Source organism: Pseudophryne corroboree, chromosome 10 (genome assembly GCF_028390025.1).
Source record: "Pseudophryne corroboree isolate aPseCor3 chromosome 10, aPseCor3.hap2, whole genome shotgun sequence".
NCBI lineage: Eukaryota > Metazoa > Chordata > Amphibia > Anura > Myobatrachidae > Pseudophryne > Pseudophryne corroboree.
The window spans coordinates 251,305,603-251,333,380 of NC_086453.1; the positions used below are offsets into that span (position 1 = coordinate 251,305,603).

The window sequence follows — 27,778 nt, forward strand, 5'->3', positions numbered from 1 at the left end:
ATGTTGAATGTCAACATTATGAAGGTTTACATTTCTTACCCAGCCTGGTAATACATATACCCCTCTAGGTAGACTGGATAATGTGAACTGTTAGGGGTCCAGTGGACTGAGTTTGAGAACCACTGCATTGGTGAATTAAGTACCACTGCAGTGTTACTCTACAGTAAATTAATGTGCTACGATATGCAACATGAAGTATTGTACCATGTACAGCATATGAATCAATTACAGGGGCTGGCTAGGCAGGGGGACAAGGTGCCATCTGCCCCCCGGGCCAGTGCAATTTAAGTGTTCCAGGGCCACCTGACTGCAGAATCCCTGTGAAAAGCTGGGCCTCTTGCTTGAGTCTGCCCCCCAGGCTGAAAGTTGCTAGCCAGCCCCATATCAATTATATTCAAGTGTTAATTTTCACTTTATGATTAGGATATTACCAGTTTAAAGAAAACATCACTATATAGGATATGCAAACTGATTGTATCATCAAAAAAGAAAGGATACCATTCCTAAAAATAATTTCTACACAGTTTACACACTAAAGGTGGGTACACACTAACAGATATATCTGCAGATCAATTGATCTGCAGATATATCTATGGACGGATCGAGCAGTGTGTTCAGCATACACACTGCTCGATCCGTCGGGGACTGACGTCATGAACTGGGCGGGCGTGTACACACGCCCGCCCAGTTCAGCTGTCAATCACCGCCGGCCGCCGCAGCATGTGTACCCGCCCCGTACACACACAGCGACGCGCCAATATATCGTACACAATATATCGTACACACTGGCCAACGGTCCCGCGATAAATCGGCCGTTCAAGAGAACGGACGATATATCGACCAGTGTGTACGGGCCTTTAGCGGCAGATGTACTAAGCCTTGAAGAGTGATAAAGTGGAGAGAGCTAAAGTACCAGCCAATCAGCTCCTAATTGCCATGCCGCAGGTTGTGTTTAAAAAAATTATGGTGCTGATTGGTTGGTAGGTTATCTGTCTTCATTTTATCACTCTCCAAAGTTTAGTACATCTGACCCTAAAGGTCTCATTTAGGGGACCATTTATCATATCCCGCATTAAAATGCAGTGTAGATATTTTTGATCACATTTGCAAAGTGAAGATTTCTAATTGTCATGCAAGTTTAGCAAATATCTCCATCCTAGTCCATGCTAGTGAAGAGCTGGAAGCAGACCGCTTTGCTTCCAGCTACGGATCCAGTCAGTGTACTGTGCATGTGTGGCCGTCCAAAAATCTGCATTAGAATATCACACAGGCCGGGCTGGGGTCAAGCTCTGAAATGTTTTGCATTCTGAAACAGGACAAATCCGACACCTTAGCAGTCCACATTAAAACATATGGGGGATAGTTTAACAGGCGGAAATGGAGGGAATGTAGCAGATATTGGCTACTTGTTACATATCGGTCCTTAATATTTATTTTGCCCTCCCTGAAAATGTGTGTTTTGTGGGGATATTCCACAAATATTCTTTAATAAACACCTCTTACAGTTAGAAATAAATCCAAAGATGCACATTTGTGATGCATTCTTTTTTATGCAGGAACAGTGCGGGCTACTTTTAGATACACCATACAAATAACGGGAAACTTTATTTAAATACAGACATTTAGGGCCGGATTCAATTAGCCACGCTGTATACCATGGGCTTGTAGCAGTAGACTATGCTTTTCAGTTGCAGCCTGCTGGCAGCCCACACTGAACCCTTAATGTCAGTGTCTATGAGTCTCAGAAATCTGCTATACTGTAACTAGAGCTTCCTGACCTTATCGCAACCATCACAAACTCATTAACCCATAGATCCAGCATTTATTTATCCCAGAATCTATGGGTTAACAGATTTACAGCAGGAAGAAAAGCAGTTGTAATTGAATAGCTATGTAAAGCTATGTAAAAGTCCGTGGCTACAAGTCCTCTTCCTTGAGCATTAACAAGCTGAATTGAATCCGAACCTCAGAGTAAATTTAACCCCCCGATTCTAAATCTGTCATCACAGTATAATTTATATGTGTCTTTGTAGATGTTTCCATAACATTAGAAAAAAATATGTTTGAAGTACTGTAGGCAGTGAACTTCTGGAAAAGCTAATCTAAGCATTACATGATGTATGAATTGTAGTAGCCATGAGAGAAAATGCAGAATATTATGTAGTTTCTGTAGGACTAGAATTGGTGGCTTAGCTCTGAATTACAAATAGATGTCGTCTTTCTCTAAGCTGAAATTCTACAGCTCGTTAATTTGCATATGAGCCATATAGCCTCATTACCATGAAACAGGATAGCAAGCATTGTATCAAGTATCAAGTAATGCAGGAAACAGCTATTAGGCTACACACCATTACCTGTTAGAGGAATTGCAGAGAAATACATGGATCTGGACAGATTCATAGAGGAGCTGGAAAAGTTATATGTGTATATGAACACAGAGACAATGCTGTAAATGTTCTTTTGAGAACGTAAGATCTGCAGGTTTGGAAATCTGTACAGATATCTGTGCAGCTCCAGTATGTGCCAGGGCCCATGGTAAAGGTGTCACACACTAAACCAGGATACTGTGACAGACTTTGTACTCCCGTTTCCTGCAATCATCTGTAAACTATTGTTCTCCTCATAAAAAGCTGTCTTAAGGGGCTCATTCCGAGTTGATCGTAGCTGTGCTAAATTTAGCACAGCTACGATCATCTTCCCTGACATGCGGGGGGACGCCCAGCACAGGGCTAGTCTGCCCCGCATGTCAGTCCGGCACCCCCTGCACAAATTCAAAAGCATCGCACAGTGGTGATGCTTTTGTATTTCTGGAGTAACTCCCGGCTAGCGCAGCTCCTGAGGCTGGCCGGGAGTTGTTCGTCGCCGCTGCGGCCCGCCCCCCAATGGTCCAACCTCGCCTGCATTGGCCAGACCGCTCCCCCTAAACGGCGGCTTAACGCCGCCGTCCATCCCCCTCCCGCCCAGTGACCGCCTCTGTCTCAGAAGCAATCGCTAGGCAGCGATGACTGCCACGCACCGGCGCACTGCGGCGCTGGTGCATGCGCAGTTCCAACCCGATCGCTGCGCTGTGACAAACTGCAGCGAGCGATCGGGTCAGAATGACCCCCTAAGTGTCTTTCTAAGGGGTTATTTATAGGAAACATATTGGGTATAGGAAAAATTTGTTGGGTACAAAATGTTGACAGTCATTGACGCCGTTCATTGGCCCTCATTCCGAGTTTTTCACTTGCTAGCTGCTTTTAGCAGCTTTGCACACGCTAAGCCGCCGCCTACTGGGAGTGTATTTTAGCATAGCAGAATTGAGAACGAAAGATTTGCAGAATTGCGAATAGAAATTTCTTCGCAGTTTCTGAGTAGCTCGAGACTTACTCCTCCACTGCGATCAGTTCAGTCAGTTTCGTTCCTGGTTTGATGTCACAAACACACCCAGCGTTCGCCCAGACACTCCCCCGTTTCTCCAGACGCTCCCGCGTTTTTCCCAGAAACGGCTGCGTTTTTTCGCACACACCCATAAAACGGCCAGTTTCCGCCCAGAAACACCCACTTCCTGTCAATCACACTACGATCACCAGAACGATTAATTTTCTTCGTTAAGCCGTGAGTAAAATACCAAACTTTTTTGCAAATTTACTAGGTGCAGGCGCACTGCGAACGAGCGAACAACTTGGAATGAGGGCCATTATGTAGATAAAATGTTGACATGTTAGAATGTTGACGTTTCGTCCTGGTGGGCCAGTGGTGACTTACCCTCTCCTGGTAGCTTATGTGGTTCTGGCAGTGTTTTTAAGACCCTGGCGATCATGTCACCATCACTTCTGGATCAGAACTTCAATCCTCCGGCATTCAGGTAAGTAATTCTCTGCTGTCCCTAACCCTAATCCCTACCCCTAACTCTAACCCTCCCTCTAGTGCCTAACCCTAGTCCTCCTCCCTGCAGCCTAAAGCTGGGTACACAATAGGCGATTAATCAGATGATATATCATTCCGACACAAATAGAAACAATAAATTAGCTACATTGTTCAGTGTGTACCTGCAATCTCACGCTCCCGTGGGTTGTTCCCTGGGTTGTCCTGTGGGGCGTGCTGCATGGCCAATGGGTTGACACAGGGAACAATGACATGCATTCTAAATGCTGCAAGCAGCGATACATCACGCAGTTGTCCACTGCATTGTGCAGTGTATACGAACGATATGACAATGGGTATATACATAGTTTAGGGTGTGCCCAGCATATCCATAACACTCCCACCAGATGCCTAACCCTAATGTCAACATTCCGACATTACATGTCACATACTGAGAATGTCAACAGTTGCCTGTCAACATTTTAACAATGTTGACATAACTGTCGACGTGGTGTAGACATTATGAATGTTGACATTTTGACTATAGCCCAGTAAAAATATCTTTCTCCAGTATTAAAACTTTACTACTGTCCAAACAGCGTATATCTGTCTATTGGTCACCATATGGCATTGTCATCATGATGACCATATTGCGAGTTCAGTATGATTTTTCGATGGATGGGATGCTGGCGATCAGAATACCAACAGCGGCATCCCCTCCATCAGAATCCTGACAGCCCCCTCTAAAGTACCCTAACCCTTCCTGGTGGTGCCTAACTCTAACCCTACCGGGTGGTGCCTAACCCTAACTCTCCTTCCCCGCTGCCTAACCCTCACCCAGCCCTCCTGATGCCTAACCCTTCCCTCCCCTTCTATGTGCCTAAACCTAATCCTCCCTCCGTGGTCCCTAACCTTAACCTTCCCGGCCCTGTCCCTAATCCTACCCCCCCCCCCCCCTCTCCTGCCTAAACCTAACCTCCCCCCAGTGCCAGGATGCCAGCACGTCCTGCTGTCAGGAAGATCGGGATGCCGGGTGTCAGTATTGTGACACCAGTATCCCGTGCAGCGTCGGTATGTAGACACCGGGAATGCGTCCTCCTTTGGGATCCCAGCATCGGTATATCAACCACCTGGATCCCATTAATCGTGAAGCCAACTGCTTCCCCATATTGCAACTAAAACTAGAAACCATTTACTGTAGTTTGGCTCCTGGTTGGAACCATGCCCAAACTATCTACCTCAACTAACCTGTTCTCTGTGCCGGCCTCACTGTCTGCTTTCCATGGCTCCTGCACACAATAATACAAATAATTCTCATATATTATAAACATAACACAAGAAGTCCTGGATCCTGGAGCCACATTGCAGGCTGGGAACAAATTCTTTTCACCTGCTTACTGCCTCGGCTTCCGATCACTGACGCTGTTAAATAGCACTCAAAAGTGATCCAGCTAATGTGGCCAAGTACAGCAAATTGGTACATTTTACTTAGTTGTACTGAATGTAATAGAACTCAGGTACCGTGCAACAAGAGTGGGAGGGCAGGTAAGGATTACCTGGGTTCTTGGTATGGGAAGGGCAGTGCAGGGGAGGCATAATCATAAAGCCTAAACAAAGTCTTGGTGGGCCAGTAAAAAACATTATTACAGTATATACATTTTTTACCTGTTATTAACTCTAACCCCATCACCCAGAAGAAAGCTGTGGGTAAAAGCTGTACTGCTATAAGCACAAGTCTGGTTCATCTTGGGTGAGGATTGGGGTAACCTTTTTTTTGTGCTGGCCCCATTTCCCTAGGGATTCCAGCTGTGTGCTGACTGTCCTAGGGCTGGTTGCCACTATATCGGTATGCCCCATTTCTCTCCTGCTATAGTCCCACTAGCCCTGCTAGTAAAGTCAGTATGATGTTTGACCCTCACCCCATTTTCCCACTACCAACCTAGGATTAAAGGCCCAGTGCTTCAAAGCAATGTCTTTTTCATGGTGTGATTTGCATCAGGTTTGGATTTTAGAAACCGACGGTGATCGATGACGGATTCAGTTTTGCACGGTTTTCGTTTTAAATCGCCCATCAATACCCAACAAGTTCCACTGTTTTTTTAATCTGCCACTTAGTATATTTAGCACTATGCATTGATCATTAAACTGATTTCTTGCTGAATTATGATAAAAAAATATTTGCTATCTTATTACCACTTTCTCCACTGATTTTTAGGGATGCCAAAACATTAGGTGGGCTTTGGGGCTAGGGGGGGTGGCCAAATGTGGGGTCCTTGCCCTGCCCTGCATAGAGTGTCCTGTGAAGAATGTGTTCTCCAACTGGGGAGGCCATTGCTCCACCTCCCAAGCAGGCCAAGGGCCCTACTGGGCCACCCAGGGAGGTCAGGTATATCTGTTCCCACTCCACCGCCTCTGAGCACCCCTGCTGATTTTCACACAATGGAACCATTAGTGGTAAACAAGCAGAAGTGACTCAAAAGCAGACAAAGTGCCCATTCCAGATATTACTCAGAAATCCTGCCTCTTTGCTGACAATATCATCTTAACACTAAGAGACCTGCTGACATAACTCCCCGCACTGCATATCATCATACTGTAGTAATGTATCATATGATACACTAAACACCACATATATTCTAGATTGTCATAGTGAAGTTGCTATCATAATTACCACTGCCACAAGCAACTAGATATCATAAAAAAAACTTTGGAGCACATATAACTGTGCATTTTAAAGCAAACTGAAGAAATACTATACAGGTAGCAATTTTTAAATATTATATTTAATTGTATGAAGATAATGTTAATTGTATAAAGAATGACCTTACCACAGTTTCTTCTCTTATTTTGTGCCACTTCTACTACTTTTCCTAATTCCTATTTCCAGGCAGCAGACAGACATTTATATGGAGTAGCAAACATCCTAGTCATGGTCAAATTTACAAATGTTCTATCACAAAGAGGGCTCAGCAGTGCATGATCTAAAAGCCTTTTAAACAGTAGAGTAGCAATACTTTATCATCTTAAAAACAAATACAGTAAGTGGTTTCAGATAGATCAACGGAAACAGGGGGACACGTCCCAAAGGGGCATATTTATCACAATCCGTTTTTTTGTGTAAATTTGCAATGTGAAACTCAGGATGGTCAGAGACTCTGATAAGAGCCCATCCTGGGGAAGAGTTTCCTGGTTACGGTCCCTTGCGGCCAATGTGCATGGTGCATGCATCACCGGGGGCAGATCCGGCCTTGGGCATATGCAAACTAGGCAAATGCCTAGGGCATTTGGTATGCTTAGGGGCACCAGCAGCTTCTGGTGATTAAAATGATATGCAGCATGCCTATATTCTGAGTGTATGACTGCGGCTGTATCTGTATATGAAATGCTACGTTGCAGTGTATTCCTGGAAATCACTGTAATGTAGCATTTCATATGCAGATACAGCTGCAGTCGCACATAGAATATAGGCATACTACTTATCATTTTAATCAGCAGAAGCTGCCTGTGCGTCCTAGCCACATAGTAATGCAAATAAGATGCATTTTCATAAACAACAGGCGCCCAACGTTAGCAGAGCTGCCAACTGACTCATGCCAGGCATCTCCTGCAGAACTAGCGGCGGTGCTAGGGGGCACCAGACAAAATCTTGCCTAGGTCATCATATTGGTTAGGGCCGGCTCTGACCGGGGGCCAAGAGAGAGGTATCTGCTAGATTCCACTCTGGAAGAATTTGTGATACAGTAGCCATAGGCAACTATAGTCAATGACATTACCTGGTGGGCCAAGCTACGTAATGCTTCTCATTCCAGAGTTTGGTCAATCTGGCAGCACAGCAGCCCCTATAGAAACACATCAGGCTGCACGTGCAGTCAGAAATGGAGGGGCTGCAGCAGATATTGGTGATATCTGCTGTGGTCCCTCCATAGTACATCTGAGGGATCCTTCATTTTTGTGGGTATCCCCTGAAAATGGCTGTTTTGGGGGGATTTGCCAAAAATATTGAATGATAAATTGTATATGCCCATAAGCGACACTTTGTGGTTGCTAAACCAATACGTAACATTACTGTTATGGAATTTATTTGTTGCACATGGGATAAATCATATTTCCTTCTCCCGTACTGCCACAACATTATGTTTTCCAACCAGGTTACAGATTTATCCTTATCACTGTGGATCAATCAGGGGATTACCCACATATCAGATTTAGATCTAAATAAATAACAACTAATTTGAAGACAAAACATTGGATGGATAGCTCAACACTGGTAAACGAATGATTCATAGAAACCCAATACTATAACTAAGACTGATAAAGAATTTTGTGATTTGTAAAGGAGTTTAGAATTGATAAGGGAGAATGACAGAGATGAGAAAATGCTGTGAGGATACATTGGGTACTGTCTGGCTGACAGAGTGAGTTCATTCACCCTGTAACAAGTATTATACATTGTTTTATTTGCAGCAACCCCCTTTCCCACCACCACCCTTCCACACTCTCATGGTGTGCTGATTGGCTCTACTTCCCATTACCACCCTCCCACACTCTCATGGTGTGCTGATTGGCTCTACTTCCCATTACCACCCTCCCACACTCTCACTGTGTGCTGATTGGCTCTACTTCCCATTACCACCCTCCCACACTCTCATGGTGTGCTGATTGGCTCTACTTCCCATTACCACCCTCCCACACTCTCACTGTGTGCTGATTGGCTCTACTTCCCATTACCACCCTCCCACACTCTCATGGTGTGCTGATTGGCTCTACTTCCCATTTCTTTACATTTAGTTATCTCACATTTTTCCAAAATATTAAGAGACTAGGGGGTAATTCAGACCTGATGGTAGATGTGTGAAAAAATGCACATCTACTATCATATTCTTAGACATGTGAAAGGGGGCGCTTAGCACAGGGCAAGTCCGCCCCTTATGCCTAATCCAGCCCCCCCCCCCCCCCCCCAGACATGTGAATGCATCGCACGGCGGGGATGCTTTCGCATGTTTAGTGTAGCCATCTGCCTACACAGCCTAGCTGCGAAGTCAGATGGCTACCAGCCATGTTTAAGGTCGCAGTGGCTGCGTGTGACATCATGCAGATGCCGCGACCCGCCCCAGCAACGCTCCAAACATGCCTCCATTTTCCCTATCATGCCACTTAAAGGGTCTATGCCCCATTCCCGTCCCCCTCCAGGTCTTAAACTGCATTCTGGAGATGCACATACCGGCATGTGCAGATGTGCAAAAATCGCATCTTAGTGATTTTGGAACATCAACGACAGGGTCTGATTTAAGCCCTAACTTTTAAAGACATATTTTTCTCATTGCAAATATGTTTATCAGCTCATTGAAGTAGCAATACCCCAAATACAGCTGTTCCAGACTTCAATACTCCATTTGCTCATAGAGTATATCTTCCTTGGCACTGTGAAGCACATATGTGTAATCAGTGAAATGCAGCTGGTCGCCACACATGAAATGAATTATAGATCGACTCAATTATTTCCATCAAAGCTCAATTGTTTATTTCTGGAAAGTCATTTTGCATCACACGTAGCGTAGGAGAACACAGCACAAAGTGGCACGATGAGTGGTGGCTCATGCCATGAATATGGCTATACTTTGTCTCCAAAAGTTGCTATGACTGCCGCCTTTACTAGCGCGAAGGGCACTGCTGAGCGCGGAATAAATACATTTACTCCATTATGTTATAATTAACCTGCATGCCCTGGTATTTCACGATAACTGATCACCAAGCTGACACTCCTTTTCCTCTGCTTTGGCTTGTCCAGGACTAACAATGACCCTGGCAAGAAAAGTTAACCACACAAAACACAGGGAGATGAATGGCCAGCATGGGACATAGCTCTCTCATGCAGCAGTGATTTCAGCTTTAATGGCAAAATCATTATCATTGCGACAACGGCTCACAAATGAGCAGAGGGTGAAATAAAGAGGAGGGGGGAGAATTATATGTGGAATAAATGAGCACTTCCGAAATTCATAGCATCATAAAGAGAGCCTTATCAAATGAACCAGCAGAAGGTTAGATGAGCAGCAGAGCAATTAGGCTAACACCGTAGGGCTTCTATTTCATCTTCTGTGTGCTCATCATGTACAAATTCCCAATTAGATTTATTTCTTTCATTAACATCAATGGGAATGCAAAACAATAGTGTACACAGCAGAACCCCCTTTAAAGGTACAGTATCTCCACTGTATACTGTAATGGCATGATAATCCCAGAGCAAGACACAGGGAATTGTATGTATGTATATATTAGAGATGAGCGGTTTCGGTTTCTCGGAAACCGAACCCCCCGGAACTTCACCCTTTTTACACGGGTCCGAGGCAGGTTCGAACCTTCCCGCCTTGCTCGGCTAACCCGAGCGCGCCCGAACGTCATCATCCCGCTGTCGGATTCTCGCGAGATTCGGATTCTATATAAGCAGCCGCGCGTCGCCGCCATTTTCACTCGTGCATTGGAGATGATAGGGAGAGGACGTGGCTGGCGTCCTCTCCGTTTATTGTTGAACTTGATTGCTTTATTGCTTAATTGTGGGGAGGACTGGGGAGCAGCTGTTAGGAGGAGTACAGTGCAGAGTTTTGCTGATAAGTGACCACCAGTTTTTATCCGTTCTCTGCCTGAAAAAAACGCTCCATACCATATCTGTGCTCAGTGTGCTGCATAATATATCTGTGCTCACACTGCTTATTTGTGGGGACTGGGGAGCAGCTGTATTATATAGCAGGAGTACAGTGCAGAGTTTTGCTGACAGTGACCACCAGTATACGTTGTCTGCCTGAAAAACACTCCATATCTGTGCTCAGTGTGCTACTTTATTGTGGGGACTGGGGACCACCAGTATAATTAATATTATATAGGAGGAGTACAGTGCAGAGTTTTGCTGACACAGTGACCACCAGTATACTATATATAGCAGTACGATACGGAAGGCCACTGCTGTGCCTAACTCTGTGTCGTCATTAAGTATACTATCCATCTACATTCTATACCTGTGGTGCATTTTAATTTTGCAGTTTGCTGACACAGTGACCACCAGTATACTATATATAGCAGTACGGTAGGCCACTGCTGTACCTACATCTGTGTCGTCATTCATTAAGTATACTATCCATCTACATTCTATACCTGTGGTGCATTTTAGTTTTGCAGTTTGCTGACACAGTGACCACCAGTATACTATATATAGCAGTACGGTAGGCCACTGCTGTACCTACCTCTGTGTCGTCATTCATTAAGTATACTATCCATCTACATTCTATACCTGTGGTGCATTTTAGTTTTGCAGTTTGCTGACACAGTGACCACCAGTATACTATATATAGCAGTACGGTAGGCCACTGCTGTACCTACCTCTGTGTCGTCATTCATTAAGTATACTATCCATCTACATTCTATACCTGTGGTGCATTTTAGTTTTGCAGTTTGCTGACACAGTGACCACCAGTATACTATATATAGCAGTACGGTAGGCCACTGCTGTACCTACCTCTGTGTCGTCATTCATTAAGTATACTATCCATCTACATTCTATACCTGTGGTGCATTTTAGTTTTGCAGTTTGCTGACACAGTGACCACCAGTATACTATATATAGCAGTACTGTAGACCACTGCTGTACCTACCTCTGTGTCGTCATTCATTAAGTATACTATCCATCTACATTCTATACCTGTGGTGCATTTTAGTTTTGCAGTTTGCTGACACAGTGACCACCAGTATACTATATATAGCAGTACGGTAGGCCACTGCTGTACCTACCTCTGTGTCGTCATTCATTAAGTATACTATCCATCTACATTCTATACCTGTGGTGCATTTTAGTTTTGCAGTTTGCTGACAGTGACCACCAGTATACTATATATAGCAGTACGGTAGGCCACTGCTGTACCTATCTCTGTGTCGTCATTCATTAAGTATACTATCCATCTACATTCTATACCTGTGGTGCATTTTAGTTTTGCAGTTTGCTGACACAGTGACCACCAGTATACTATATATAGCAGTACGGTAGGCCACTGCTGTACCTACCTCTGTGTCGTCATTCCTTAAGTATACTATCCATCTACATTCTATACCGGTGGTGCATTTTAGTTTTGCAGTTTGCTGACACAGTGACCACCAGTATACTATATATAGCAGTACGGTAGGCCACTGCTGTACCTACCTCTGTGTCGTCATCCATTAAGTATACTATCCATCTACATTCTATACCTGTGGTGCATTTTAGTTTTGCAGTTTGCTGACACAGTGACCACCAGTATACTATATATAGCAATACGGTAGGCCACTACTGTACCTACCTCTGTGTCGTCAAGTATACTATCCATCCATACCTGGGGTGCATTTCAGTTGTGCGCAGTAAATATAGTAGTAGGCCATTGCTATTGATACTGGCATATAATTCCACACATTAAAAAATGGAGAACAAAAATGTGGAGGTTAAAATAGGGAAAGATCAAGATCCACTTCCACCTCGTGCTGAAGCTGCTGCCACTAGTCATGGCCGAGACGATGAAATGCCATCAACGTCGTCTGCCAAGGCCGATGCCCAATGTCATAGTAGAGAGCATGTAAAATCCAAAAAACAAAAGTTCAGTCAAATGACAAAAAAATCTAAATTAAAATCGTCTGAGGAGAAGCGTAAACTTGCCAATATGCCATTTACGACACGGAGTGGCAAGGAACGGCTGAGGCCCTGGCCTATGTTCATGGCTAGTGGTTCAGCTTCACATGAGGATGGAAGCACTCATCCTCTCGCTAGAAAAATGAAAAGACTTAAGCTGGCAAAAGCACAGCAAAGAACTGTGCGTTCTTCTAAATCACAAATCCCCAAGGAGAGTCCAATTGTGTCGGTTGCGATGCCTGACCTTCCCAACACTGGACGGGAAGAGCTTGCGCCTTCCACCATTTGCACGCCCCCTGCAAGTGCTGGAAGGAGCACCCGCAGTCCAGTTCCTGATAGTCAAATTGAAGATGTCACTGTTGAAGTACACCAGGATGAGGATATGGGTGTTGCTGGCGCTGGGGAGGAAATTGACAAGGAGGATTCTGATGGTGAGGTGGTTTGTTTAAGTCAGGCACCCGGGGAGACACCTGTTGTCCGTGGGACGAATATGGCCATTGACATGCCTGGGTAAAATACAAAAAAAATCACCTCTTCGGTGTGGAATTATTTCAACACAAATGCGGACAACAGGTGTCAAGCCGTGTGTTGCCTTTGTCAAGCTGTAATAAGTAGGGGTAAGGACGTTAACCACCTCGGAACATCCTCCCTTATACGTCACCTGCAGCGCATTCATCATAAGTCAGTGAAAAGTTAAAAAACTTTGGGTGACAGCGGAAGCAGTCCACTGACCACTAAATCCCTTCCTCTTGTAACCAAGCTCCTGCAAACCACAGCACCAACTCCCTCGGTGTCAATTTCCTCCTTACCGAGGAAAGCCAATGGTCCTGCAGGCCATGTCACTGTCAAGTCTGACAAGTCCTCTCCTGCCTGGGATTCCACCGATGCATCCTTGAGTGTAATGCCTACTGCTGCTGGCGCTGCTGTTGTTGCTGCTGGGAGTCGATCGTCATCCCAGAGGGGAAGTTGGAAGACCACTTGTACTACTTCCAGTAAACAATTGACTGTCCAACAGTCCTTTGCGAGGAAGATGAAATATCACAGCAGTCATCCTGCTGCAAAGCAGATAACTCAGGCCTTGGCAGCCTGGGCGGTGAGAAACGTGGTTCCGGTATCCATCGTTAATTCAGAGGCAACTATAGACTTGATTGAGGTACTGTGTCCTCGGTACCAAATACCATCTAGGTTCCATTTCTCTAGGCAGGCGATACCGAAAATGTACACAGACCTCAGAAAAGACTCACCAGTGTCCTAAAAAATGCAGTTGTACCCAATGTCCACTTAACCACGGACATGTGGACAAGTGGAGCAGGGCAGACTCAGGACTATATGACTGTGACAGCCCACTGGGTAGATGTATTGCCTCCCGCAGCAAGAACAGCAGCGGCGGCACCAGTAGCAGCATCTCGCAAATGCCAACTCGTTCCTAGGCAGGCTACGCTTTGTATCACCGCTTTCCATAAAAGGCACACAGCTGACAACCTCTTACGGGAACTGAGGAAGATCATCGCAGAATGGCTTACCCCAATTGGACTCTCCTGGGGATTTGTGACATCGGACAACGCCAGCAATATTGTGCGTGCATTACATCTGGGCAAATTCCAGCACGTCCCATGTTTTGCACATACATTGAATTTAGTGGTGCAGAATTATTTAAAAAACGACAGGGGCGTGCAAGAGATGCTGTCGGTGGCCCGAAGAATTGCGGGCCACTTTCGGCATTCAGGCACTGCATACAGAAGACTGGAGAACCACCAAACATTCCTGAACCTGCCCTGCCATCATCTGAAGCAAGAGGTGGTAACGAGGTGGAATTCAACCCTCTAAATGCTTCAGAGGATGGAGGAGCAGCAAAAGGCCATTCAAGCCTATACATCTGCCCACGATATAGGCAAAGGAGGGGGAATGCACCTGACTCAAGCGCAGTGGAGAATGATTTCAACGTTGTGCAAGGTTCTGCAACCCTTTGAACTTGCCACACGTGAAGTCAGTTCAGACACTGCCAGCCTGAGTCAGGTCATTCCCCTCATCAGGATTTTGCAGAAGAAGCTGGAGACATTGAAGGAGGAGCTAAAACAGAGCGATTCCGCTAGGCATGTGGGACTTGTGGATGGAGCCCTTAATTCGCTTAACCAGGATTCACGGGTGGTCAATCTGTTGAAATCAGAGCACTACATTTTGGCCACCGTGCTCGATCCTAGATTTAAAACCTACGTTGTATCTCTCTTTCCGGCAGACACAAGTCTGCAGAGGTTCAAAGACCTGCTGGTGAGAAAATTGTCAAGTCAAGCGGAACGTGACCCGTCAACAGCTCCTCCTTCACATTCTCCCGCAACTGGGGGTGCGAGGAAAAGGCTAAGAATTCCGAGCCCACCCGCTGGCGGTGATGCAGGGTAGTCTGGAGCGAGTGCTGACATCTGGTCCGGACTGAAGGACCTGCCAACGATTACTGACATGTCGTCTACTGTCACTGCATATGATTCTGTCACCATTGAAAGAATGGTGGAGGATTATATGAGTGACCGCATCCAAGTAGGCACGTCAGACAGTCCGTATGTATACTGGCAGGAAAAAGAGGCAATTTGGAGGCCCTTGCAAAAACTGGCTTTATTCTACCTAAGTTGCCCTCCCTCCAGTGTGTAATCCGAAAGAGTGTTTAGTGCAGCCGCTCACCTTGTCAGCAATCGGCATACAAAGTTACTTCCATAAAATGTGGAGAAGATGATGTTCATCAAAATGAATTATAATCAATTCCTCCGTGGAGACATTCACCAGCAGCAATTGCCTCCAGAAAGTACACGGGGACCTGAGATGGTGGATTCCAGTGGGGACGAATTAATAATCTGTGAGGAGGGGGATGTACACAGTGAAAGGGGTGAGGAATCGGAGGATGATGATGAGATGGACATCTTGCCTCTGTAGAGCCAGTTTGTGCAAGGAGAGATTGATTGCTTCTTTTTTGGTGGGGGCCCAAACCAACCAGTCATTTCAGTCACAGTCGTGTGGCAGACCCTGTCGCTGAAATGATGGGTTTGTTAAAGTGTGCATGTCCTGTTTATACAACATAAGGGTGGGTGGGAGGGCCCAAGGACAATTCCATCTTGCACCTCTTTTTTCTTTCATTTTTCTTTGCATCATGTGCTGTTTGGGGACAATTTTTTTGAAGTGCCATCCTGCCTGACACTGCAGTGCCACTCCTAGATGGGCCAGGTGTTTGTGTCGGCCACTTGTGTCGCTTAGCTTAGCCATCCAGTGACCTTGGTGCGCCTCTTTTTTTCTTTGCATCATGTGCTGTTTGGGGACAATTTTTTGGAAGTGCCATCCTGCCTGAAACTGCAGTGCCACTCCTAGATGGGCCAGGTGTTTGTGTCGGCCACTTGTGTCGCTTAGATTAGTCACACAGCGACCTTGGTGCGCCTCTTTTTTTCTTTGCATCATGTGCTGTTTGGGGACAATTTTTTTGAAGTGCCATCCTGCCTGACACTGCAGTGCCACTCCTAGATGGGCCAGGTGTTTGTGTCGGCCACTTGTGTCGCTTAGCTTAGCCATCCAGCGACCTTGGTGCGCCTCTTTTTTTCTTTGCATCATGTGCTGTTTGGGGACAATTTTTTGGAAGTGCCATCCTGCCTGACACTGCAGTGCCACTCCTAGATGGGCCAGGTGTTTGTGTCAGCCACTTGTGTCGCTTAGCTTAGTCACACAGCGACCTTGGTGCGCCTCTTTTTTTTTTTGCATCATGTGCTGTTTGGGGACAATTTTTTGGAAGTGCCATCCTGCCTGACACTGCAGTGCCACTCCTAGATGGGCCAGGTGTTTGTGTCGGCCACTTGTGTCGCTTAGCTTAGCCATCCAGCGACCTCGGTGCAAATTGTAGGACTAAAAATAATATTGTGAGGTGTGAGGTGTTCAGAATAGACTGGAAATGAGTGGAAATTATGGTAATTGAGGTTAATAATACTATGGGATCAAAATGACCCCCAAATTCTGTGATTTAAGCTGTTGTTTAGGTTTTTTTGGAAAAAAAACACCCGAATCCAAAACACACCCGAATCCGACAATTTTTTTTCGGTTTTGCCAAAACGCGTCCGAATCCAAAACACGGCCGCGGAACCGAATCCAAAATCAAAACACAAAACCCGAAAAATGTCCGGTGCACATCACTAGTATATATATATGTAGAGAGAGATAGAGAGAGAGAGAGAGAGAGAGAGAGAGAGTTGTACAGTAGTGAATTTTTGAAAGCAACTTTTTAATGGCCACTTGACACTGGCCTGGTACAATTGAAAAATAAAAAGAATATGTAAAGAAAGCTGTTCTTGTGCCTGTAGAAGTATGGAATGGTAATGTGATAATGGAGAAAAAGCAACATTTAATTGCCCACTGTTTGCTTTTGTTCTTTTCTGTTTACACACATGTTTATATACATTTCCACCAACACAGTGTCAGGATGTAAAAGTTTATTGTGTATTTATAATGCGTATTGACTCAGTGACTGTCAATGGTCACAATGTCTCACAGAGAAGCAGTGTAGATAGATGATGAAATGTCAAAATACCCTCATTCTGGCCACTGAGAATTAAATAGCACACCCCTGTGTACCACTGGTCACTTTTCCCAGAAGCACTGATGGACATGACTTCATCAACCATGCAAACAAAATCATTTTCAAGAGTTTCGTTATGATCCATTAGTTGGATTGCTTTGTCAGATTTGGCTGTACTGCAAGTAATGTCAACAATATGGTGTATCAGCTTTATTCATACATCATACACTACTGCGGAGCTGGTTCTAGACATTGTGGAGCTCACCTGGAGAATCAGGGAAGGGAGTCCAGTCATCACAGAGTGCAGGCAGCAGCATGGAAAGAGCATCAAATAGGTAAGGTGTCACTCAATGCAGTTGATTGCTTGTCTTGTAGCAGAGAAGCAAAGTTAGCACTGGAGAGCAAACAGCACTCAATTTCCCATTTGATGATCTTGGTGTGGAGGGAACTTTGGTGTTATGCCTTGATTTATGATTGGCGTTGATGGTGGATGGAGTAAGAATTGACTGATCATTGGGATTGGATATTGCAGTGAGAGAAGGGTGACCCTGTTGAATGATGCCATACGTTTGACTGATGGCTAACACTAAGCTTGGACTGAGTGTTGGGGCAGAGGATGATGTGAGAGCATGGTTGATACTAGGGAACATGATGAATATGAAGACATGGATAGGGCTATAGAGCATTAAAAAGACAATGACTCTACACATGGTCCTGGATGGAACTAGACTTGCCATATCAGAACTAATTTAAAGTGTTTCCCACTATGTTCTAGTTTCTACAGTGTATACACCTGTAAATGCATTTTACAATATAAAAAAAAAATCCCATCAAAGGCAGGGTTCTCCCCAGAAATATTGTCCAGCCGGCTGGCATCAAGAGGTAGCTAAGTGGGGGCCTTTGCAATAATACATTTTTATACAGTGCCCAGATAAAGCCCAATTGCTTTTTAGATGCAAATGATTTATTTTAACAGCTTCCAGATACTGTCCAAACTTGCTGGCACAACAGATTTTTTTAACAGCTCCCAGATAATGTCCCCATTTGCTGGCACAACAGCTCCCAGAGGATATACAGAACAGAGAGTGGACACAGGAGGACCACTCTTTTTTTAAATTTTTATTGTTTATTGATTTTACATGTAAAATATATCAAATTATATCTAAAACAACAATTATAGAGAAAATGTGGAGTAAGAAACATGTAAAAATTCTGCATGGTCTTCAAACACACATACTGTATATGATATGCAGAGAGGCACAACCTGTCTATTGGAACCATACTGGTATAGATGACAAACAGGCAGAGTGAAAATGATAATTGTATCATGTTTCAGTCATCTAAATGATAGTGGACTATAAAGAACACAGTGAGTAAGGAGAAGATGAGAGTGAGAAAGGAGGGAAAAAATGAAAGAGGAATAAAGGAAAGGGTGAGTTTAAGAGGATTGATGTACATCTCTTGCAGCTCAACAATATAATTATAATTTAAAACATTTATAAAGTATTTAAAGGATGTTTGGCCTGAAAGTGGTTTGTCCATGGCGACCAAATATTAATGAAAGCGGAAGGGGTGTCATGTAGTATAGATGTAATACGTTCTACTCTGTATGTAGACCATATTGCATTGATTGCAGCGGTTAATAAAAGAGATCTAGATGATTTCTACTGGGCAGATATATAGTATTTAGCAGCTCCTAAAATATGATTAATTCGTTTTTGGGTTAATGGAGGGATATGAAATATTAGCCTCAAAATTAAAGAGTAGAGTGCGGTATCGGGCATCTGAACACCAGTGACTAACTTAATTAAATTGTGAATCCTTGTCCAGTAAGGGCAGATAATTGGACAGGACCACCAAACATGCAGCAGAGTCCCCTTGTGGCCACATAGTCTCCAACAGAGGTCAGAAGCTGTTGGATTGATAGAGTGTATTCTAGAAGGGACTAGATACCATCTAAAATATAGTTTAGTTGCGTATTCTTTGATACGAGTAGTTATGGAGCTTTTAGCTACTGCCAGTCTGATCTTGGTCCATTCTTCGGGGGTCAGAGTCTTATTTGTGGCTTGTTCTTATACTAACTCATGTATTTCTTTCTGTGGCAGGTTGTAAGACAGTAAAAGCTGATACACAGTATAGCAGAGATACGTCTCTAAGAAGATTGTGAACAGCTGCATAAGGATTCTATAGAGGAATCAGACAGAGAGGGGGAAGCTTGCGGAAGAGATTGAAAGAAATTTCTCAACTGTAGATATTGGTAAAATACCCTGTGAGGAAGCACAAATCTAGTTTGTAAAATCGGGAAATGAGCATAGATGGGCGATATCTAAGGGGAAGAGAATATTGTGTCGGGGAGGACCACTCTCTTTAATGTGTCAGGCGACTGTTCCCGCCTGGCAGCACGCCCTTGCTTTTATTAAGAGGGGTATCTCTGCCCTCCAGCCTGACACTGCCCTGCACTGTGACAGGGCTGAGCTGTGCCGACGTCCCAGCCACACTAACCACCAATTCACATGTCCTATGTCTCCCGGCACCCTCACCAATATGTCCTTGTTGCCGGTGGGCACATACTGTATGCTGTATGGAGCCCTCGATGAGAAGATCATGTGACTATGACATTTGCACAGCTCGGCCATGTCACAGTCACACGGGGACACGTGCATTGGGGGTGAGTGTGAGCATTGGTGGTGGAAGTGCCAGGTGGGGGCTGTTTCTTGCCCTGCAGACTGCCACTCCTTTGTTAGGACTGTTCCTGTAGAGCGTTGATGAAAACCTTAATACTACTTCATGAGGCCTTCACCTTTAGCAAACCACCTTTCCCTTAAACCTTTATGCACTTACTGGTATTTGGATGCTCCTTCCACTCCATGCAATAGACGCTTATTATCATAGAAACATACAATTTGACAACAGATAAGAATCACTTGGCCCATCTAATCTGCCCATTTTTAACCATATTTTTATCTCAAACCTTATTTGATCCTTATTTCTTTGTAAGGATTTTCTTATGTCTATCCCATGCATGCTTAAATTGCTCTACTGTGTTAGCCTATACCACCTCTTATGGGAAGCAATTCCACTTGTCCACTGCTCCAAACTATACATATTGAGATTCTTTAGTCTTTCCAGGTATGTTTTGTGATCTAGGCCATGCACCATTTTAGTTGCCTTTCAATGTACAGTCTCTAATGTATTAATATCCTTCAGAAGATATGCCCTTCAGAATTGAACACATTATTCTAGATGACGCCGTACCAATGACTTATACAGTGGCATTAATACTTCCTTGTGCTGCTGATTCCTTTTCCTATGCAACCAAGCATCTTACTAGCCTTCCTCATTGCTTTGTTACATTGCTTACCTGCCTTTAAGTCACCTGAAATAGTGACTCCTAGATCCCTTTTCTCCTCAGTAGTTTCCAGTATAGTGCCATTAATACTGTATTTCCCCTTTGGATTTTTGAGACTCAAGTGCATGATTTTGCATTTTTTGGCATTAAACTGTAATTGCCAAACTCTTGACCATTCCTCTAGTCTACCTAGATCCCCAATCATTTGTTTTACCCCGCATGGTGTGTCTACCCTGTTGCATACCTCTGTAGGGGTCATTCTGATCTGATCACTTAGCTGCGATTTGTGCTGTCTTGCATTCAGATAGTCACTGCCTACACGGGGAGTGTATTTTTGCTGTGCAAGTGTGTGATGCTAAAAGTCAGTGTGTGCAGTCTCTATGCAGCCCAGGACTTACTCCTCTAGTGTGATAGAATCAGGCTGACCGGGGCCGGAGCTGACGTTAGACACACTCCCTGAAAACGCTTTGAAGCGCCTGTGTATTTCCGAACACTCCCAGTAAACGGTCAGTTACCACCAACAAACGGCTTCCTCCTGTCAATCACTTATTTATTTATTCATTAGCAGTTTCTTATATAGTGCAGCATATTCCGTTGCGCTTTACAATTATAACAACAGTTATAGAACAAAACTGGGCAAAGACAGACAGACATAGAGGTAGGAAGGCCCTGCTCGCAAGCTTACAAACTATACAGTCACTTTGTGAACGCCCAAGCGAATGGATTTTTCGCACCAGCCCGTCACTGACCATCGATGCCCATTGTTGTTGTCTGACACACGCGCATTTGCGTGCATACGCCTGCGCTGTTATGACCTGATCACCCGCTGTGTCAAAAAAGGCACAGCAGCGATCAGATCTGAATGACCCCCTGTGTCATCTGCAAAAAGGCATACTTTCCCTTTAATGCCATTTGCAATGTCACCAATAAAGATATTAAAAAGCACTGGTCCAAGTACAGATCCCTGGGGTACTCCACTGGTAACATTTCCCTACTGGGAATGCACTCCATTTACTACAACTCTCTGTTTTCTATCGTGCAACCAAGATTTTATCCATTCAATAATCCTAGTATCCACTCCCAAGCGTTCAAGTTTATTTAGCAGTCTGTGATGTGGGACAGTGTCAAAAGCCTTACTAAAGTCTAGATAAGCTATATCTCTGGCTCCACCTTTTTCTATTACTTTAGTCACACAGTCAATAAGGTTTGTTTGACATGATCTTCCCCTAGTGAATCCATGCTGTTTGGGATCCTGTAAATTGCTGGATTTGAGATAATCTACAACTCATTCTTTTAACCACTCAACTGATGATTTTTTCCCTGTAAACCGTTCAGAAATTGTAATTTTTTTCAAAATAAGTGAATTAGGTGAAGAGCATGAATTTAACCTTATCCAAAATGATTTTAGTAAAAAAATAAAATAAAAAATTCTCAAATAATGGAACATTGGTTGGCAACATCGGTAACATTGCGACCATTGCGACTTTACTTTTTACAGCCCAGACACCTGCCAGGTACACAGTGGGAGACTTGGGTGGGTTGATTTACCCTTCCCCCAGTGGCTGCTATTGTCAGCAGCTGCTGGGTAGGGGGTCCTGCCGTGCTGACCGATCAGCATTGATTGGCAGAATGGTAACACTGGGAGGAGGGTGTGGGAAGGCAGAGGGACCTTCTGGTCTCTTTTGAGAGCAGCAGCGGAGGGAAGTTTCTCTTCCCTGCAGCTGCTAACACTGTTTATCTGACTGGTCGCATCCTTTGCAACAAGGTCAGATAATGCACTTGCTGGTATGGTCACATCTGATGCGACCATGCCAGGCAAGTGTTTAAGAATGTTTCCATCAATTTTTCTAATACTGATGTAAGGCTCACTGGTCGGTAGTTGCTTTCCTCTTCCTTGCTTCCATTTTTGTGCAGTGGGACTACTTTCGCTCTTTTCCATTCCTCTGGAATTTCTCCTGTATCTAGTGACTGGTTGAATAATTCTGTTAATGGTGCTACCAGCACCCCTTTAAGCTCTTTTAGTATCCTTGGATGTATACCACACATGGTACCACATGGTATCACATGGTTTAAGGATGAACAGAACATTATACCAGACAGTGAGTACATATAGTTGATGATGTAGCAAACAGATGCCAGTGGAGAATAGGACCAGGGCAGCAGAGAGCCTTGCTGGGCTCAAGTACTTTTCGGGCCTGTGGCCTAATCATGGGAGGCATGACCCTGCACACTTAAAAAAAAATAAAGGAAAAAATAGTACTTTAAGTATCTTCCTGGCCACACTTTAGCCTGGACTGGAGAGAATAGCTGCAGCTGCTGCTGCCAGGTAATGGGGAGGACTTGGACACCCTCAGGCATGAACCCTGGTAAATTGTACCCCCCCCCCCTGCACCACTGAATAGGGCTGGCAGCAGGCAACTATGCCGACAGTACAAGGCTGAATCAGGGCTTGCTGCAGACATTCAGTAATAAGCAGACTATGTTGGGTCTGCAACTCACTGGGAAACTCTTCAGATCAGCTTTTTGTCTGTTACTCACAATAAGGATTTTTAACTATCTTTTATTTAAAGCCACTTTATCTTCTGGATATATCAACGTAATATAAAATCCTACGAAGTATATATGATGTAATACCATGATCATCTCATTGTGTTTTGCAGCTTGTTATCCGCCGTCGCCCCCTGCTGTATATTGTAAGCATTCTCTTGCCCAGCATTCTACTTATGGTTGTAGACCTCATGAGCTTTTACCTGCCCCCTGACAGTGGGACTCGGATAATGTTTAAAACCAGTATCCTTGTTGGCTACACAGTTTTCAGAGTGAACATGGCGGATGAACTGCCGGCCACCACTTTGAGCGTGCCATTAATTGGTGAGTACATCAGTGAAAATGTAATTATTATTATTTGTGATTGGAACCAGAAGTAATAACCTATTACTTTATATGATATGACCTTAACATATGTGTTTTATTCTGTTACGTACCCTGACACCTAAAATTAAAAGTAGATTAGATATATTTTGCTGATATTTGGGGTTGGAGTAATAGTTGACTCAACAGGTTATCTCATTGGAGATTTAGCACACGCCTAGTCGCCTACACACTTTGTTTCTTGTATAGTAATCCAAGACGATAATTGTTGAAGGTTATGTGATGCCTTCACCAACTACTGTATATTACATTGGTTATAGTAATCACTTAACCAGCAAATTGCTTTTAAAAAGTGTTACCAGGCCAATCTAGCAGCGGCGATAGCGATGTGCGGGGCCGCGCATCGCTATCGCTGAGGGGGCTACACACGGAGCGATCATGCTAATAGTCAAAGCAATCTAGTCAGATTGCTTAGAATATCGCTCAGTGAGTACCCCCCTTAATACTTACTTTAGCACTCTCTAGCACTTTTATTGTTTGTTTTATAGATATGTAACAATTTTTACACATTTATTTTTCACCCCTGTAACACTAACCCATGCAATATCTGCTCTTATCTATCCAACTTTCTCACACACTTCACTTTCCTCACTAGTGTGATGCCTTGGGGTGGTTCTGGATGGGCTGTTTTTTGGGGGCGTACCATGCCTTAGACTTGAACCCTTAGAATGTTAGGTACTTACCTGAGGATATCATGAAGCGGTGGGTAAGCCGGTCATTTTGGCCAAGATTATGCGAAAAGCCTCATATTGCTAAATTGATTACAAAATGTATTATTATTCGAATTAGTAATGTTTGAACAGTGCACCTGCACTCGCTCTCTTTGTGTGTGGCACTACAAGTCTCAGCAAGGTAGCACCTCTCATTACTTGCAGTTAAGGTGTGCAGTCTAGGGCCCCTTCCCTATATAAAGTATTTTTGTGCCCAAATAGTACACGTGATGTCGGCAGTCACAGTCTGCCGACATCACAGCTCGGCCTCTCAAAGGAAATGATTTCACCTGTTTGGTCATTGTATGAATGTATTCCACATTACCAATCTTTGGAACCCCTCTGTGACGATACATTTTTCAACCATTTGTGGAATGTCAGCCCATACTATGCATTTTGCAAAAGTAAAAATGTCCCTTCAAAGTTCATTTATTGCCACTTTTGAATCACTTTTTGACTGAAACTTATACACAATATAAGGTCGCTTGCTGCTGCATCAGCTACATGAAGTCATGAGTGTCAGGGGACTTGAACTCTTTACTCAATGTGTCATATTTTCATATTTTTATGACATTGGTGTTTACACACATAAATATTTCCTAAAAGTTTAAAAAAAAAGATGTTGCTATGAAATAAATAGCTGTTGCACGATTTGTGCCATCTCTAAGGATATGTAAAAATATTAAGTCCACATTGACACCTGCTAAATTGGGGAATGTTCATACATGCACTCATGGGAATGTTCATAAATGTCAGATACAAGGAAGTTCATTAGATCATGGCCTATAACTTGAGATCTATTTTTATGGATGGAATGAATAGGAGACATTGGCCCCCATTTATCAAGCCTTGGACAGTGATAAATAGCACAGTGATAAAGTACCAACCAATCAGCTCCTAACTTCCATGTCACAGGCTGTGTTTGAAAAATGACAGTTAGGAGCTGGTTGGTTGGTACTTTATCACCGTGATATTTATCACTCTACAAGGCTTGATAAATCTGGGCCATTATCACATAAGTGGTAAAATATAGCAACCAATCACTTTCCTTGAATTCAGGCATAGATACATATTCTTTGATCCAGATGTAATAGGCAGCTATACTATTTAAGGAACTCTATGCATCCCCCTTGTCACACTGCCTTGAAAAACTGCTTCATTTGAAACGCGTTGTCGGCAGGTGACAGGAGGGATTTTTGACTGGAGAAGTGGAGCCTTAATTGAGGTTCTGGAGCCTCCATCCATACACCACCTAAATGCTCCTGAGTCACAAAGTACCTACACCTGAATTCAAGGGAAGTGATTGGTTCCTAGATTTTTCCACTTATTTGATAATGACTCCTTTGCACTCCTTCTAAATTATCCACTTTGTTTATAGGATAGTCCCTATATTTAGTCTCATGTTATTTTTGGATATATATTTAGGTTGCTGGGTATAACCATGACCAGATTAAGGCTGCTAGAATCCTGGGAAGCGCCAGTGGGTTCATTTCCACTGTGTACCATACTAATTCTTAATGGTGAAAGCTGACGCAGATGGCCAGAAATAGATGTGTCATATTCAGTGGCTGGTTGGAGCATTTCGGCATGGGGCAATCACACAACACTGACCCATGATGAGTGGCGTCTCTTCCTTGAAAAGTGATTTTAACTATTGAACATGGACTAATTTATCAAAGGGTGAACATTTATTTTGCTGAAGAAAATGGATGTTTTACCCAGTGAAAGTATTTTTGTTTTTCCAAGCCATACATACTCTACTAATAGGTTTATCGTCGGCAGTGTACTCCATTGATTTTTGCTATTGGTAGCTTACGCATCAAGGTAGTAATTCTGGTAAAGCCATCCTTATATATCATTGCAGGAACATAGCCATAAAAATATATAAAAAAATAAAAATTAAACATGTTTTAATTAGAGATGAGCGGGTTCGGTTCCTCGGAAACCGAACCCGCCCGAACTTCATGTTTTTTTACACGGGTCCGAGCGACTCGGATCTTCCCGCCTTGCTCGGTTAACCCGAGCGCGCCCGAACGTCATCATCCCGCTGTCGGATTCTCGCGAGGCTCGGATTCTATCGCGAGACTCGGATTCTATATAAGGAGCCGCGCGTCGCCTCCATTTTCACACGTGCATTGAGATTCATAGGGAGAACACGTGGCTGGCGTCCTCTCCGTTTATAGAGAAGAGAGTGAGACAGTAGAGAGAGACACAGTAGTAATTTTGGGGAGCATTAGGAGGAGTACTAGTTACTTGCTGAAGTGATAGATAGTGTGACTGTATATTATCTGACTTGTGGGGGAGACACTGACAGTGGGGAGCAGTTAGAGTCTGAGAGCAGGACTCAGGAGTACATATAACGTACAGTGCACACTTTTGCTGCCAGAGTGCCACACTGCCATTGTGACCACACTGACCACCAGTATAATATATATTGTGATTGTCTGCTTAGGAGTACTACTTGCAAGTTGCTGATAGTGTGACCAGTGACCTGACCACCAGTCACCACCAGTTTAATATATATATATATATATAATTGTATATAATATATATATAATATTGTATACCACCTACCCGTGGTTTTTTTTTTTCCTTCTTCTTTATACATACTACTATAGTAGCTTACTGTAGCAGTCTGCGGTGCTGCTGAGCTGACAGTGTCCAGCAGGTCCGTCATCAGTCATTACATAATAAATATATATACCTGTCCGGCTGCAGTACTAGTGATATTATATATATATATATATTGATTTCATCTCATTATCATCCAGTCTATATTAGCAGCAGACACAGTACGGTAGTCCACGGCTGTAGCTACCTCTGTGTCGGCAGTCGCTGGTCCATCCATAATTGTATACCACCTACCCGTGGTTTTTTTTTTTTCTTTCTTCTTTATACATACTACTATAGTAGCTTACTGTAGCAGTCTGCGGTGCTGCTGAGCTGACAGTGTCCAGCAGGTCCGTCATCAGTCATTACATAATAAAAATATATACCTGTCCGGCTGCAGTACTAGTGATATTATATATATATATATTGATTTCATCTCATTATCATCCAGTCTATATTAGCAGCAGACACAGTACGGTAGTCCACGGCTGTAGCTACCTCTGTGTCGGCAGTCGCTGGTCCATCCATAATTGTATACCACCTACCCGTGGTTTTTTTTTTCTTTCTTCTTTATACATACTACTATAGTAGCTTACTGTAGCAGTCTGCGGTGCTGCTGAGCTGACAGTGTCCAGCAGGTCCGTCATCAGTCATTACATAATAAATATATATACCTGTCCGGCTGCAGTACTAGTGATATTATATATATATATATTGATTTCATCTCATTATCATCCAGTCTATATTAGCAGCAGACACAGTATGGTAGTCCACGGCTGTAGCTACCTCTGTGTCGGCAGTCGCTGGTCCATCCATAATTGTATACCACCTACCCGTGGTTTTTTTTTTTTCTTTCTTCTTTATACATACTACTATAGTAGCTTACTGTAGCAGTCTGCGGTGCTGCTGAGCTGACAGTGTCCAGCAGGTCCGTCATCAGTCATTACATAATAAATATATATACCTGTCCGGCTGCAGTACTAGTGATATTATATATATATATATTGATTTCATCTCATTATCATCCAGTCTATATTAGCAGCAGACACAGTACGGTAGTCCACGGCTGTAGCTACCTCTGTGTCGGCAGTCGCTCGTCCATCCATAATTGTATACCACCTACCCGTGTTTTTTTTTTTTTC

The 27,778-nt window shown here is 43.8% G+C and overlaps 1 protein-coding gene across 1 annotated transcript in view; it reads left to right on the top strand.

The window, feature by feature from the left end:
• HTR3B (5-hydroxytryptamine receptor 3B) overlaps positions 1-27,778 on the top strand; it is a 76,667-nt gene that overhangs the window by 26,987 nt on the left and 21,902 nt on the right. Inside the window, exon 7 of the mRNA XM_063941889.1 lies at positions 23,046-23,256. Coding sequence (XP_063797959.1) covers positions 23,046-23,256 — 211 coding nt within the window. The remainder of the gene's footprint in view (positions 1-23,045; positions 23,257-27,778) is intronic.